The sequence below is a fragment of the Pararge aegeria genome, chromosome 3, assembly GCF_905163445.1.
Source record: "Pararge aegeria chromosome 3, ilParAegt1.1, whole genome shotgun sequence".
In the NCBI taxonomy this organism is placed as follows: domain Eukaryota; kingdom Metazoa; phylum Arthropoda; class Insecta; order Lepidoptera; family Nymphalidae; genus Pararge; species Pararge aegeria.
In genome coordinates this window covers 20977361-20991677 of record NC_053182.1, presented here as the reverse complement: position 1 = coordinate 20991677, position 14317 = coordinate 20977361, and the positions used below count along the sequence as shown (strand labels likewise).

The following is a 14317-nucleotide window of genomic DNA, read 5'->3' as shown; positions in this document are numbered from 1 at the left end:
TAGATATTTTATCTACCAGATTTTTTTATTTTTTTAAATCCTTTAATCCCAAAATGTGAGTACACAATAGGCGTCCTCAATCTCAAAAAAGGGAATCCTTCAAAAGTAAAATTTAAAATTTATTTCTGAAGCTAAACTAAGAAACTTGTGTTGTTTTACTTGAGTGTCTAAAAACCATTAAACCAAAACATATAACTAATAAGAGTTTAGGTGCGTGCTTATATATCTTTCTATCTAAAAGAATAGAGAATACATAGATACCCATCAGTCTTACTGATTTGTGCTGTTCTTACTTTAGCTTTAGCCTTCCTCAGTTGTTGTCTCATCTCATGAATGATCTCGTCCTTGAACTGCGTTCGCAGTGCTGCCACGTGGCATTGCTCGTCCAGGGCTGCGCACACTCGCTGCATCGCTTGGACTTCCTCTCTTAGAGCCACGTTCACTTGACGTAGCGAGCGGACATTTTCGTTGCTGGGCTGACAATGAGAATACGATGCAAAGACATTTTATAAAGTATTACAGTGGTTCCGTTCGCACACTGTAAGCATAGCCATTGTTGTCTGTCAGCAACTCAAGGTTTAAACGCAGATTTAAACGCAGAATTATATAAAATTTCATAGATGTGATCTGCACTGCGCAAACGAAAACGTCATCAGACATTAAAACCAATATTTTTGAAAAATGGGGTAGGTTTTAAACAAAGTACAGTGTAAACTCTTTATAACGTTATCCTTTATAACGATAAACTCCCTATAACGTTGGAGTGAGCCCAAGTTGGTTGGTTTACGTTAAAACTCACATATTGAAACACTCTTTATAGCGATACGCCATTCTCTATTACGAAGAAATGTGTTCATATTTGTAGACAGTAAATATTTATTATCGGTATTATTGTTTATGTTATGTTATCAGGTAACAAAAGACTTTGAAGCTCCGAAACATCCGAGGTCGGTCTAGCTTTTGTTATCCTTAATTGCCTTGTACACGTGCAGTATGACGCATTGTTTTCTCGGAAGTGATGGTCTTCGACCAAGCATACTGGGTACCTATCGTATTATCAGTCGTAAACCTACTTTGAAACTGTTAACATGGCCAGTAAACGGAAAGCGATTAGTGTTGACGAAAAAATATGAATAGGATACATAAAATAATACAAAACAAGTACTGACATAGCAAAAAACGTCAGACGAAATTATCAGACTATATGTGTAAACAATAATTTATATGTATAAGCATTTATTATCTAAGACATACATACAATTAAAAATTCTTGTATTAAAAATTCTTATTAATTTGGTTTTTTTTGTTCACTCCATATAACGATAACTCTCTATAACGACAAAAAATGCTCAGTCCCTCGAGTTTCGTTATAAAGAGTTTACACTGTATTACAAAGTTAAGACGTGATTGATGGTGTTATGGGAATTCCAATATTAAGTTGAGTATTGCTATAATTAGATCGACTTCGGCATCAAGGTTTCACGTTTCGATTATGGGAACAGTTTCTTTTCCCTCAGCAGAACTTTATACAGATTTTTACCTTTTTTTTTAAATTGTAATAATTAACGGACCAAGGAGATGGCCACCTTATGGTAAATGGGAAACCAGCGCCTATGAAGAGAACAACACTTCGCAGGGCATGCAAGGAAAACGTCCCGCAACGTGCCACCTGTGGCCTGGTGTTATGCCTTATGTACTGTTCATCGCCCTTCCGAGCGTAACACTGCATTGCGACTATGATGTTCTGCAGTACAAATAAGCGTTGCATATGATGTGTATGAAATATGTAGGTAGTTTTGTAATGACTGCACCATGTGGGTATGTTGGTATAAGTGACCAATAAATCAGTTCAGTATCTGGATCTCGTGGTTTTAATACACAACAGCATACTTCTGAACGAGCGCTGTCACTATAAGCTCTGCTACTGCTAAACTTTTAACAGATCCCTTTTCAACTATCTAAGTTACCACCACACCTTTACAATTGCGATTGTGTGAATGTGAACATATCGTTTGCGAAAGGTGCAGAGCTCCTCTGTGGGGCTGAGTATACGCTTTTAATGCTGAATTCCACATCTAATACGACGAGGTTACTAAACATTTAATGAATTTCTTATTGACAAGGTAGATTGGAAGCAGCCAGCCTCGCTCTCGTCTCCCGCAAGATAGAAAAATGATTGTAAATGTTGATGTTGGAAAAAAAGCAACTAGTGAATATCTGAAAACTGAGCTCTCCTTGGTAGAATCTGCTTTCCGAACCGGTGGTAGAGTCGCTACAAACAGACATACTTGACTTTTTAAAGTGCTTATAAAGTAGGCCTACTAAATAAATAAATGAATTTAGATTTTTTTTTGAATTTTGTGATTGCGATATCTTGTACTCGTAACGACAAACCTACCTTGATGCTCATGTTCATCTGATACTGCGGCTCCCGGTAGACCTCTGAGCCATTGCGCACTAGAGCGCCGTATTCTTTGACCGGCTCCGAGTCGCGACACTGCCCACACCAAAATTAAACTTTTCTTTGCTACATTACATTTCCGTTTTCGTTGAAGAATTTTAAATGGATGAAAAGAAATATTATAAACCAAAGTTCGCATATCAGGGATTTCTTCATTTCTTTTCACTCGTTCTCACTTCGAGGGCCTGATATTCAGTTCAGTCTATTGAGAGGTCCCTTACCATAAGATATCTAGAAAATGACTTAAGATGGGAGATGCAAAGAACTCTCTATACCTCACGATGAGGCACTCGAAGTGAGTACGAGTTCAAATAAAAAATGAAGGGGAGATATACAGAGTAGTTCTTTGCATCGCCCGCTGAGACTCGAGATTTCTTATCGAGGCCATAAGTGACCTCTCTATATATAGTAGACTGAATATCAGGCAAACACTTATTATTCCATATATATAGCCTTTACTTGAGGGAAGTTACTAAGCGAAAGATAATACCTATCAGGGTTACAGTTGAAACCTACTTGCTTTTATGTGTGTGGACCAATACAGTCGTCAATACTCAATAATATTTTAAGGTGGCGAATTTCATAGTGGAACTGTGAATACCTCTTTCGTGCCCGAACAGCAGATATCGGCCATGACCTCAGCATCCTTTTTTGAGACATCCCTGAAATTGGATTTGGATAATAACTCATAACAATACAAATACTTACTACTATTAAAAATGCGAAAGTGTGTTGGTTTTTGGATGTCCACTCATCTTTATTTATGGCACGGAGGCAATTTTTATCCCAGGAAACCGGAATTCGGGGAATGGAATATGGGATTTGCAAAAAATCGCAACTAACAGCTAGTAATTAAAAAGACTGGAAAAAAGGAATGGAAATTCGTAGAGGATTGACTTGATTGCAAGATTTAGGCGCGAGGATTTAGCCACGACGAAGATAAGGGGGCTGGCTGAAAACCAGTGTTGCGCTTTTTAGTATGCAGCTATACTGAACCAGCATTATGTACATTTTTATTTTAAACAAATTTATGACACAAATGTAACATTTTACACAAATGTGTGATATTAAAGACGATTTTTCTTTCTTACTTTCAAAAAAATATACTTACACCTGCAAGGCTAGCATGCGTGCCACGAAAAATCATTTGTTTTATTTTATTTATTTATATTACTTTATTTGTACACCACTACACACTAAGGAAATAAAGGAATAATGGAGAGAGAGATACACGCGGTGATAGCCAAATGGGTAGGACTTCGTCTTCACTATCGGGGAGGGCGAATTCGAATCCCAGCACACATACCTTTTCTTAGTAAGTTTTTGGCAATTAAAATATCACTTGCTTTAACGGTGAAAGAAAACATCGTGACGAAACCTAAATGCCCGAGAGTTCTCCATAATGTTCTTAAAGCTTTGTGGAGTGTGTGTGTGTGTGTGTGTCCACCAATCCGCACTGGGCCAGCGTGGTGGACGACTGCCTTATCCTGCTTTCTCATCGTGGGAAGAGACCCGTGCCCTTTAGTGGGCCTGTAATGGGTTGATGTGATGATGATGAGGGAGAGAGAGACAAAGATTGGAGTAGAATACAAAAGGCGGCCATACCGCTTAGTACCTATCTCTGCCATGCCACTTTAGGATTTGGACATGAGCGAGAACAAACAGGTGGTGGAAAATGATTATAAACCTATAATTTACAATGATCTCGATTATCTCCATAGAATAATACATTTAATGGGTACAGACAATTACCTCGTGGCACGCATGCTAGCGCTACATGTTTTAAGTAATACTAGAAACGGATGTATCCATTTTTTTTTTTTCTGGTGGGGCATTTTAAATCGGTGGATTAAAAGAGAGAAAGCATACGTACGGTGTATGGTATGTGCTGCTCGATAAGTCCTTTCTAAGTGTCATTATTGTCTGCTCATATTGTTGTACGTCTTTATTTAATCTTCTTATCTCCCTAAAATAGAAATGAAAACTTGAGGAATTCGTGATTGATGGAAAGTCCCGGATTCGTGCTTAGTCTTAGTACCAGTTATCACATGTTGCTGTCCCGGATCCCAGTAAACGGGAATGCAGCGTTTTTTTCTTCCACTACTTTAACTGCAATCTCATTGGTCGTAAGTGACGATGCAGTCTATAATAGTAACGGGCTTACCTGCTAGAGATATGATAGTAATATTCAACACATAGCCAAAATCGGATTCTACACGACATAGTATCGGAACGCTAAATAGCTAAGCGGAACGCCTTTGTCGGTAGGGCGGTAACTAGCCATGGCCGATACTATATATATATAGGTAGGTACTACAACAGTACACACAACGCCATGTAGCCCCCAAGTAAGAGTAACTTGTGTTATGGGTACTAAGATGGCTCATGAATATTTTTATGAATAATATACATAAAAACTTATAATATACATATAAACACCCAGACACTGAAAACAATTCATGTTCATCGTACATTTTCCAGTTGTTGGAATCGAACCCACGGCCATGGACTCAGGAAGCAGGCGATGCCCAATGCGCCTATCGGCCGTCGTACCTCCCATTAACCTTTGGTATGCCGGACGCAGCCATTTGACAATTACGCTATCTGCCGCGAAAAACAGAGTGATACGAACGCGCGGATCCGCGTTCCGGCAAAGCCATGTATATTTGTACAAAGGATGTTCCATTTTTTTTAATTTTTAAATTTTATTTTGTACTTTATTATTGTATCACCTACTGTAACTATTTTAGTTTAGAAATAAAACAATGTGAACTAAGTAGGTATAGTGGAATGGTTTTATTACAAAAACAAAAAATGCTACATAAATTCAAATCGACTCGAATCGATAAAGTTATTTTCATATTCATGAATGCATGTCTATCATCATCAGCCTTCGTTCTAAACGACTCCACTGCAGGAGCATGGCCTACCCAATCAGGATCATAATCCACCGCGCTGACCCAGTGCGTGTTGGTGGATATCACAAGTCCTCAAACTTGCTAGGTTCTTCGACTTGCTGGTTTCCTCACGATGTTTTCCTTCACCGTTTAAAGTCAGTGGTAATTTTTCTTAGAAAAATACGGACTTGAAAAATATCATTGGTCCGCGCGCAAAATTATAATGTAAGACATGAAGTCGAAATGTAAATAAATTACCTCTACAACATTTTGTATAGTCTTGCTTTGTCAAAGAATAAAACTAATTATATGTGAATTTTTTTATTAGTTTTAAACAAATAACAGTAACCTTCTCATTGTAATACTTAATTAAATTTTTGTTATTTAGAAATCAGCACAAATGTTACATTCGTCATTTGTGTAATGTTCATATATGGCAAACATACAGTTTCGACACCAAAAATGTTTAGCGTGTAATATCATTTTAAAAGTACTTTTTTTGTCAGTCCGAAGACATAAATGTCGAGGCATTTTAGAATTCGTGCGTTTTTTACATATGAAACAAGCACTTAATTTTATAAAATGAGTCTCTTTCCAAGGCCATATAGCTTCACGAAGACATAGGCAATAATCTCCTTTGTTGAGATACTTATCAACATCTAGGTACACCACCATTATTTTATAACCTTGAAATTAAATTAATAAAATATTGTTAGGTTCAATGCAAGATATCTCAAAATATTTTCTGGACAACTCAATAAAGTAAATAAACAAGTAAAGTGCGTGGTATAAATTTGAACACCCTGTACGTCTTAGCCGGAACGCGGATCCGCGCTCAATATGCGGTAAGACTATCGAAAAACAAAGATTCTGAATAAACTATGAATTATGGACGAAAACACTTTGCAAATTGAAGATCTTGACAAAAAAGTCTTCAAAACTATATATAACACGCACTCAGAATGAAAGAAATACAATAGTTATGAATAAATTTGAAAAAAAAAACTAACCGACAAATCGTTTACTTCTAATTATTTTAGTAATTGCATAAATTTCTCATAAGATTTTATTGAAAACTATTCTAAATGAAAGAAATTATTGAAATAACACAAAAATATACTCACTGTGTCCAGTAATTACAAAAAATCAAACACTTAGTTCTCAACGAAGTCGAGTATTCAGTGACACGAATGAACAAGTTTCTGAACTAAAGACAGGTATAAGAGAATTTGGTACATTCATTCATTCAAGGACGCAAGCGATTTTGACACTTCTGCATCGTTTTTATGAGAGAAAATTATAAAAAATTGTCTGCTGGTCGGAGAGCGTGGATCCACGTTCCGGCAGATAACTGCTTTGCGCTGATCCACGTTCAGGCATACCAGAGGTTAACAAAGTTATATAAAATACCTAAGTAATTCTGAAAAATCAAATTATTATGTAAAACCAGACATCGTCCTGCCTGGTGAAGCGTGTCCTACAGAGTTTAATAGTGGTTTCAAGCAAACCAGAAACCCATGGCAATATACACACATTATTTCATCAAAATCGTTCCAGCTGTTTAGGAGGAGTTATGTTTTCATTTTCTCACTGTTTAAACCTGCCCTAAACTTCCACAAATCAAGACCTAAATTAGCCAAATCGTTCCAGCCGTTGTCGATTTTTAGTGAGACTAACGAACAGCATTTCATTTTTATATATACTCGTATATAGATTACTCTGCGAACGGTATCTATGAACTGACTATTGAGAATATGAACTATTCTAGATTTAAAAACTTGTAGCGCGAGAGAGGGAGAAGAGCGCCGTAAATCTTGAAAATTGCCGCAACATTGAAAATGAAAATAACTCTCCACTATGCGTTCTAGGCTAGACCAAGTAACACTCTTCCTCAAAATCAATAAGTATAAGTTATAGCATGTAATATTTACCTGTCTTTACTGGCATTTTCTAACTTGAGCGATTCAGTCAGCATCTTCATCTCGTTGACCTTCCCGCCTATCTTTTTATTCTTCTCTTTCTAGAATGGAACAATAATTCTTAATGATTTACTTTTATTACACTACCCGGTATCTCTTGGCTACAATCTCACGTGGTAAGATATGATGTAGCCTAAGATGATAACAGGCTAACCTGTTAGATATGGCAGTTATAATCGATTTCTACGCGACATCGTCGCACCAAAACACTAAATCGCTTAGCGGCACGTCTTTGTCGGTAGGGTGGTAAACTCAGAAATTATTAATTTCCTAGACACTACTTAAATTCCATTGTAATTTCTTACGAAGTCGGAAGTATTTAGGCAGTCGTTCATAAAAGTTCGTAACGGTGATATTGCTAAATTACGCCTGAAGTTAATATAATCAATCGATGCCAATATCTTCAGACAGATCGAGTTTATTACTGCTATCCTTATCTAGGAAGATTTTGGATTAGATTGATTATTATTTTCCGGCGCTAAAGCTCCTTTAAAATAAGCAATACCGGGTTAGGACGCGTATTACTTGTACTTAAATTCGAGAAGGGAAATGAAACAAGTGCATTGAAGCCAAAATTCTCCAATTTATTGGAAAAAAAATACAATACGGTAAAACAAAAAGCAAATACGGCCAAAAGGCAATTATATCAAAAGGTAGAGACACAGCTAAAGTTCAGGTATAACACTATAAAAAATTGTAGTTTTTACTACTCCTGCCACGTTCTGGTTTCAAACTGTTGCACCCGGAGTCACCTTGCTCGAGTTTCCGCTGGGGCCTGGAACAATTACCTGCACATTAACATTGTATAAGCGGTGATAGCACGGGTAGGCACTCGCATTCACTTTCGGGTGGGGGAGGGGGGCGATTTCGAATCCCAGCACGCATCTCTAACTTTTAAGTTCTGTGTTTTATAAATATATTAAGTACCCAAAATATCAATTGCAAAAACATCATGAGTAAACCTGCATAGCTGAGAGATTTACATAATGTTCTCAAAGGTGTGTGGAGTTCATCAATCCGGACTGGGCCAATCTCTACAGATTGTAACATTGCCACAGCAGATTGTATTGGGCCGGTAATGGGTTGGTGTGATGATAATAACATTGTAGACTGGCATACAAGTTAAGGTATGAGGAAAGCTGGAATAACGACAGAGTATAGTTCGAATGACTTGAGGGAAAAATACGAGTCTAATTAAAAATAACCCATTACTAAAAATAGCCCTCCTTTCTTTTAGAAGAGACTATAGAAATTAAGACGGCTCATCGGTTGTCTTGCTCAGCTAACGATTGCCAACTTTAGTAATTCTCCAACGGTTATTACCAAGTGTTAGTTATATTGAATGCTCGTAGACGAATAGTGTCGGAAGAGGCCTCAGTTACGGTGTTAGGTCAAAAGTGCTTGACATAGTCTGTTGCGTTCTCGTAACAAGACCACACCTCATTTAGTCTTTGAATCTAACTTCACGTGGCTTTGCGTGCTTCAAGTTTCCGATATTATTTATCGAAAAAGTGTGTTTTCTTTACCTAGCAATTATTTAAGACGAACTTGCTAAACGAAAGCTTAGCTATAAATACAAAGAAGTATAGATAGTTAGATTTTTTGGAATTAAAAGAAAGAACAGAAATCATGGGGTAACATTTTAAACAGAGAGAGTAAATTCCAAATTTAAAAAGAACTTGTTCTTCAATAATACTTACCACAACATGGAACCAAATATATCAGACTCCGTGACCTCATTGAAGTGAATACCGTCAATGGTGCAATAATCAAACTCTCGCAACCGTCGCAAAACTTCCAGGAGTCCACGAAGATCGGAGTCCTTTCTATTCAATCGTTTTCGGAGTATCGCCGCTTCCGCGCGAAGCTCACACTCCATCTGCATCCATACAACAAGTTTTAGTCGGCTTTCATGGTCTTTGACAGATTCTCAGAGTGTCCTCTTATATTCGAGTTTTCAAATCCCGTACAGATTCTAGCTGATGAGGAATCTTCTTACTTCTTATGAAAATTATTAAAAGTTTAGAGGCACAAGCGACTTTGTCCCATTTCAAACTTTGTAGTAAGGTTTAATTCAGGCACATTCTTTCACTCTTGATTGTAAAATGGTTGACCTGTCATAAACATAGGTCAATGCTGCGTACCGCCGAAGTAATGGCATTTATATAGATCCCAGATTTATATACCTACTTTAGTTACTTTTTGTCCTGATAAACAATAAGTTTCCTCTGAGAAACTGGAGAAACATTTTTAATCAATTTTACTTGATATGAAAGTGTGTACTATCAAGCATGTATTGTTGAGTTTAATGAAGAACTGATAAATATTGTCGGAGATCAAGGACATAACTCTTCACAGATACCAGCAAGTCGCAAGGCATATGGTACAACGATCGAATATTATAAATGCGAAAGTTTGTGAGGATGGATGTATGGATGGATGGTTTTAGTGCATATTTTACAATGGTTTTCTGTAGATTGGCTGATATATAACGATTTCATACCGACTTAGAGTTTTATTGGCGTACGCCGCGAAAATGATTGATGATATATTAAAATAATGTACTAGGTACATGTTTAGACTAATCATGAATATCTGCAAAAGAATCCGCGAGGCCATATGTCTTACTGTTATGGTTAAGTCACAATAACTGCTTTTTCTATAATTTTTCGTTCAAAACACGGGTATAGGTATTCGTAAGATGTTAAAATTCCTATCATGATATTAATCCTAATCCAAATAAATAGTTTTATAGATATGAATTTTTATCATATACCTGCAAATTCCTTTGTAAATTACTCAAATTTTTAGCGCTGCAATTCGTTTCTAGGATTTTTAAGATATTAAAACCTCTAATAACCGATTCGGTGCAGACGAAGTTGCGCGGGTCAGCTAGTTTTACATAAGACAAACAATTATAGTCTTTTAGTAAAGGTGATAAAACGTTACGCTACGTTTTTTCGCGAAAACCTCAAAACGACGAAGTTAAATGCGAACAGGCTATATATATATTTACCGGAAATGGTCTTTTAAAACTAAAAAATAAACATACGTAGGTACAGATTTAAGGTGAAGACACATAGAACATACCTCGGAATGTTTGCGTCGCTCCAGCAGTAGACGAGACGTGACCTCTGTCTCCAAATCTTCGACAGTGCGCGAGAGGAGCGTGTTCTGGCTTACCAGGTCGCTGACCCAAGACTGCAGAACTTCCACCTGCATCTGTTACAAATACCTCCTGGTGAGTCTGCTGAAGACATACCTAACAATAACAGGTAAATCGCGCTTGTTTAGTTGTAAAGTTACGCTAGAATAAAGTATCGAGGAATTTATCCTCTTTAAAGGTTGACCCATACGTGAACAAAGCCGCGGGGCACCGCTATCGGGTTGATAATGGTTTTTCTTTGTTCCACTACAAGTTAGCCCTTGACTGCAATCTCACCTGGTGGCAGTCTAAGACGATAGCGGGCTCACCTGCTTGGTAGTATGGTAATCACACCCCTAATCGGTTTCTACGCGACATCGCACAGTAACACCAAATCTTAGCGATTTGGCGGCACGTCTTTGTCGGTAGGGTGGTAACTAGCCACGGCCAAAGACTCCCACCAGACCAGACCAGAGAAAATTCAGAAATTATAATTTTCCAAATTACCTGTGTCGGGAATTGAACCCGGAAACTCCTACTTAAATTCGAGGTGGTCAAATCTTGAATAAAAAATGGCCAGGGAGGTGGAATGTGTGTTCAAAGTGCTAAAAATATAGTCACACGTACCTGTAACTTATTGGCGCCGCCAGACCTGGTGATCATGTCCATCCGGTCCTCGTACGCCTTCTGCACGTCCTTGAGCACGCCCAGCGTCGGCCGGTGGCCGCACACGCAGCTGCCGACGCCGCAGTCCACGACATTGCTACCCTCCATTGTAGGTACCTACTTCTGTGATTGCGCCAAAGACTATAACCACAGTTAATATATTAAAGCAATATGGAAACTACGAAAAAACGTAGATACACAGATCTGACGACAACGGTGAGCTCTGTGAATTGAAGTAGGAGGTCCCAGTCCCGACAGACACTGGGAATTTATAATTTCTGAATTTTCTCTGGTCTTTGGCCGTGGCTAACCAACAAAAACGTGCCGTTAAGCGATTTTGTATTCCGTTTCGATGTCGTGTAGAAACCGATAAGGGGTGTGACTACAATACTCTCTAAGAGGTTAGCCCTCTACCATCTTAGACTGCATCATCACTTACTAACAGATGAGATTGCAATCAAGGGTTAACTTGTAGTGGAATAAAAAAAAAGCTACTCGTATTATCGAAATATTTTAGTCGGGGTTACCGCGTCGAGACGAGCGGTCGCTCGCCGCGTCACTGTAATGTATGTTTGTAGGTCGCATGAAATATAGGATTAAGTTGTCGAACAAAGTTATCACCTTTTCACAATTATGTAAACTTATACCTATGTATGAACGCTTCATAAGTGCCTGTGATCAATACATGAAAGGTATATAGGGAATAAAGAATATTTCACACTCGATACAGCCAAGATGTTTTACTTTGTACCTACGGTAAGTCCTGAAGCTACGTGTTCCTTCAATAGGACTTGTCTTACGAGCCAGATTTACAAATACAATAGTACGATACGAATTAATCTGTACCAATAGTAACATATTAAAACAATGTTACGGGCTTTTTCTCAGACATCGAGTATCGAACGAATAATGTTAAGGATTACTGAAACGAAAAGCTTGGGTGTGAATTGCCCTAACTTCATAGCTCAATATTAATTTAATGCAAGATGGTGATAACAAAAAAAATACCCACCTAAGTATGTTGTGGGCTCTTCTTAGACCAGGGCGTGGAACCCTCGTAGCTTTAGGTTTAAGTTGGCGAACGAAGTTATCACCATCCCCTTACAATTATCTAAACATATGTGTATGAACGCTTCATAGCTGCCTGCGATAGGCCTACATGAATGAAGAAATTTTGAATTGAATTGCTGTAGTTAAAAGTCGACGCGTAAAATTTATTTAATCGTGCACAACCGACACTGGACTACAATGGATATAGTATTATAAATCTGTATGATAGAATGGGAATATTTAATCTAAATTTGAAAATACCTTAAAATTTAATGTGTTGTGCTGACTGTTTGTCATTAACGTCAGTAGTTTTCTGCCAAATTACAGCGTTTCGGTTTTCTGATTTATGACCTATTTTGAGAAAACAGTTTCCAAGAAAACAGTTCCTTGTTAATTGGTACATAAGGCTTACCCAGCGCACACACATGCATAGTTTTGTGTAGACCGATTTTTTATGTAGTTTTTACATAACAATGACTTTTGGCTCAGCTGGAAAATGTTTGTGTGATGAAAACGAATGATTTTCAGTATCTGGGTGTTTATATGCATATTATAATTAGGTATTTAAGTATATTATTCATAAAAATATTCATCAGTCATCTTAGTGCCCATAATAGAAGCTACGCTTATTTTGTAGCTTGATTGCGATGTGTGTATTGTTTTACTATATTTTTACTATTATGAATACATGTTAATGTAATGGTTATAAAGAATAGACATTCGTGGGTTTTTAAAAATCCCATTTGGGATCTGAGATAAGGAATCGCAAAAAACGTAGGGTAAGTTGAAATAAAACAAAACATGCCACCAAAAAAAATATTTATTTGATTATAAATTTGGCTAATTCTTTGTACCTACTTATAGATAAGTAATCATATTTTTACAAGCGTGTTTAAAACACGACATAAGTAATATTAAAAAAGGTGTCTCTTGCAACGAGTTTTAGATTGCTTGTAGCGCAGTTCAATATTTAACAGAATGATGTTTTGCATTGGTGCAGCACAGATCTTTCGGAATGGGGGTTGATTAACGCTTATATCGTTATATACAAAAGGTAATAACTAAGATCTCCTAAAGCGCAAGTTAAAACAATTGTTAATAAAAAATTGCAGAATTTCTTAGTAACGACGATGCTTGGAATCCATTCGCTGTTGGTGTTATTTCTAATGTAACCCAAGAAAAATAACCCATTACCGGCCCAGTGCAGGACACGGGTCTCGGGAATGAAAAGGGTAAGTCCGTAGTCCACCACGCTGGCCTACTACTGATTGGTAGACTTCACACGCCTTTTGCGAACATTATGGGAACTCTCAGGCATGCTGGTTTTCTCACCATTAAAGCATTATTATTTCAATTGATTAAATTAAAAACGCACATTATTGCGAAAAGTTAAGAGCTACGTTTCGGGGAAAAGAAGGCAGAAGTCCGAACCACTGAGCTATCACCGCTCAAAAAGTGTGTTAATGTATGTGTTGCATGTATTTTCATCATTCATCATTTACCGACCCACTACAGGGGTCGGGACTCCTCCCACAATGAGAAGGGGTTAAGGCTGTAGTCCACCACGTTGGCCCAGTGCGGATTGGTGGACTCCACACACCTTTGAGAACTTTATGGAGAACTCTCAGCCATGCAGGTTTCCTCACGATGTTTTCCTTCACTGTTGAAGCAAGTAATGATAAAAAGTGATTTGAATTCAGCCCACCGAAAATGGAGTCGAGCTCCTAACCACTGAGCTTTCGCTTCTTTAACACTTTTATATTAGTTGTACAATTATGAGCTAAAGAGCGAGAAAGCATGATCAGTCACTTGTTGTTGTATTTGAGATGCAAAGCTAAAGTAAAACTCATTTCATTGAGGTTTGCTATTTACTGGGAGTTTAGATTACGTATTTCTGCACTGAGGAATATTGTCGATATAACTTACAAAAAAAACTGTTATAAACATGTATCCTATATAGCTGAACGGAAAATTGACTGCGCGTTATTCTATTACATAGATAAGTATTATATTATTTTCATACCAAAATCATAAAAAAAAACAAAAATTCAAAATGATAAAGCATAACATATTTTGAAGATCTTGTATATAAAACGAACTAATACAATAAAAGCTCTAT

At 37.4% G+C, this 14317-nt stretch overlaps 1 protein-coding gene across 1 annotated transcript in view; it reads right to left on the bottom strand.

The window, feature by feature from the left end:
- Positions 1 to 12499, bottom strand: part of LOC120637015 (GRIP and coiled-coil domain-containing protein 2-like) — a 31149-nt gene extending 18650 nt beyond the window's left edge. Inside the window, exons 1-8 of the mRNA XM_039908598.1 lie at positions 12460 to 12499; positions 11110 to 11289; positions 10428 to 10559; positions 7290 to 7378; positions 4335 to 4427; positions 3063 to 3123; positions 2399 to 2497; positions 294 to 476 (exon numbers count right to left, since the gene is read on the bottom strand). Of these exons, the coding sequence (XP_039764532.1) occupies positions 294 to 476; positions 2399 to 2497; positions 3063 to 3123; positions 4335 to 4427; positions 7290 to 7378; positions 10428 to 10559; positions 11110 to 11256 (804 nt within the window). The 5' untranslated portion in view covers positions 11257 to 11289; positions 12460 to 12499. The remainder of the gene's footprint in view (positions 1 to 293; positions 477 to 2398; positions 2498 to 3062; positions 3124 to 4334; positions 4428 to 7289; positions 7379 to 10427; positions 10560 to 11109; positions 11290 to 12459) is intronic.
- Between the last annotated feature and the right edge of the window lie 1818 nt (positions 12500 to 14317).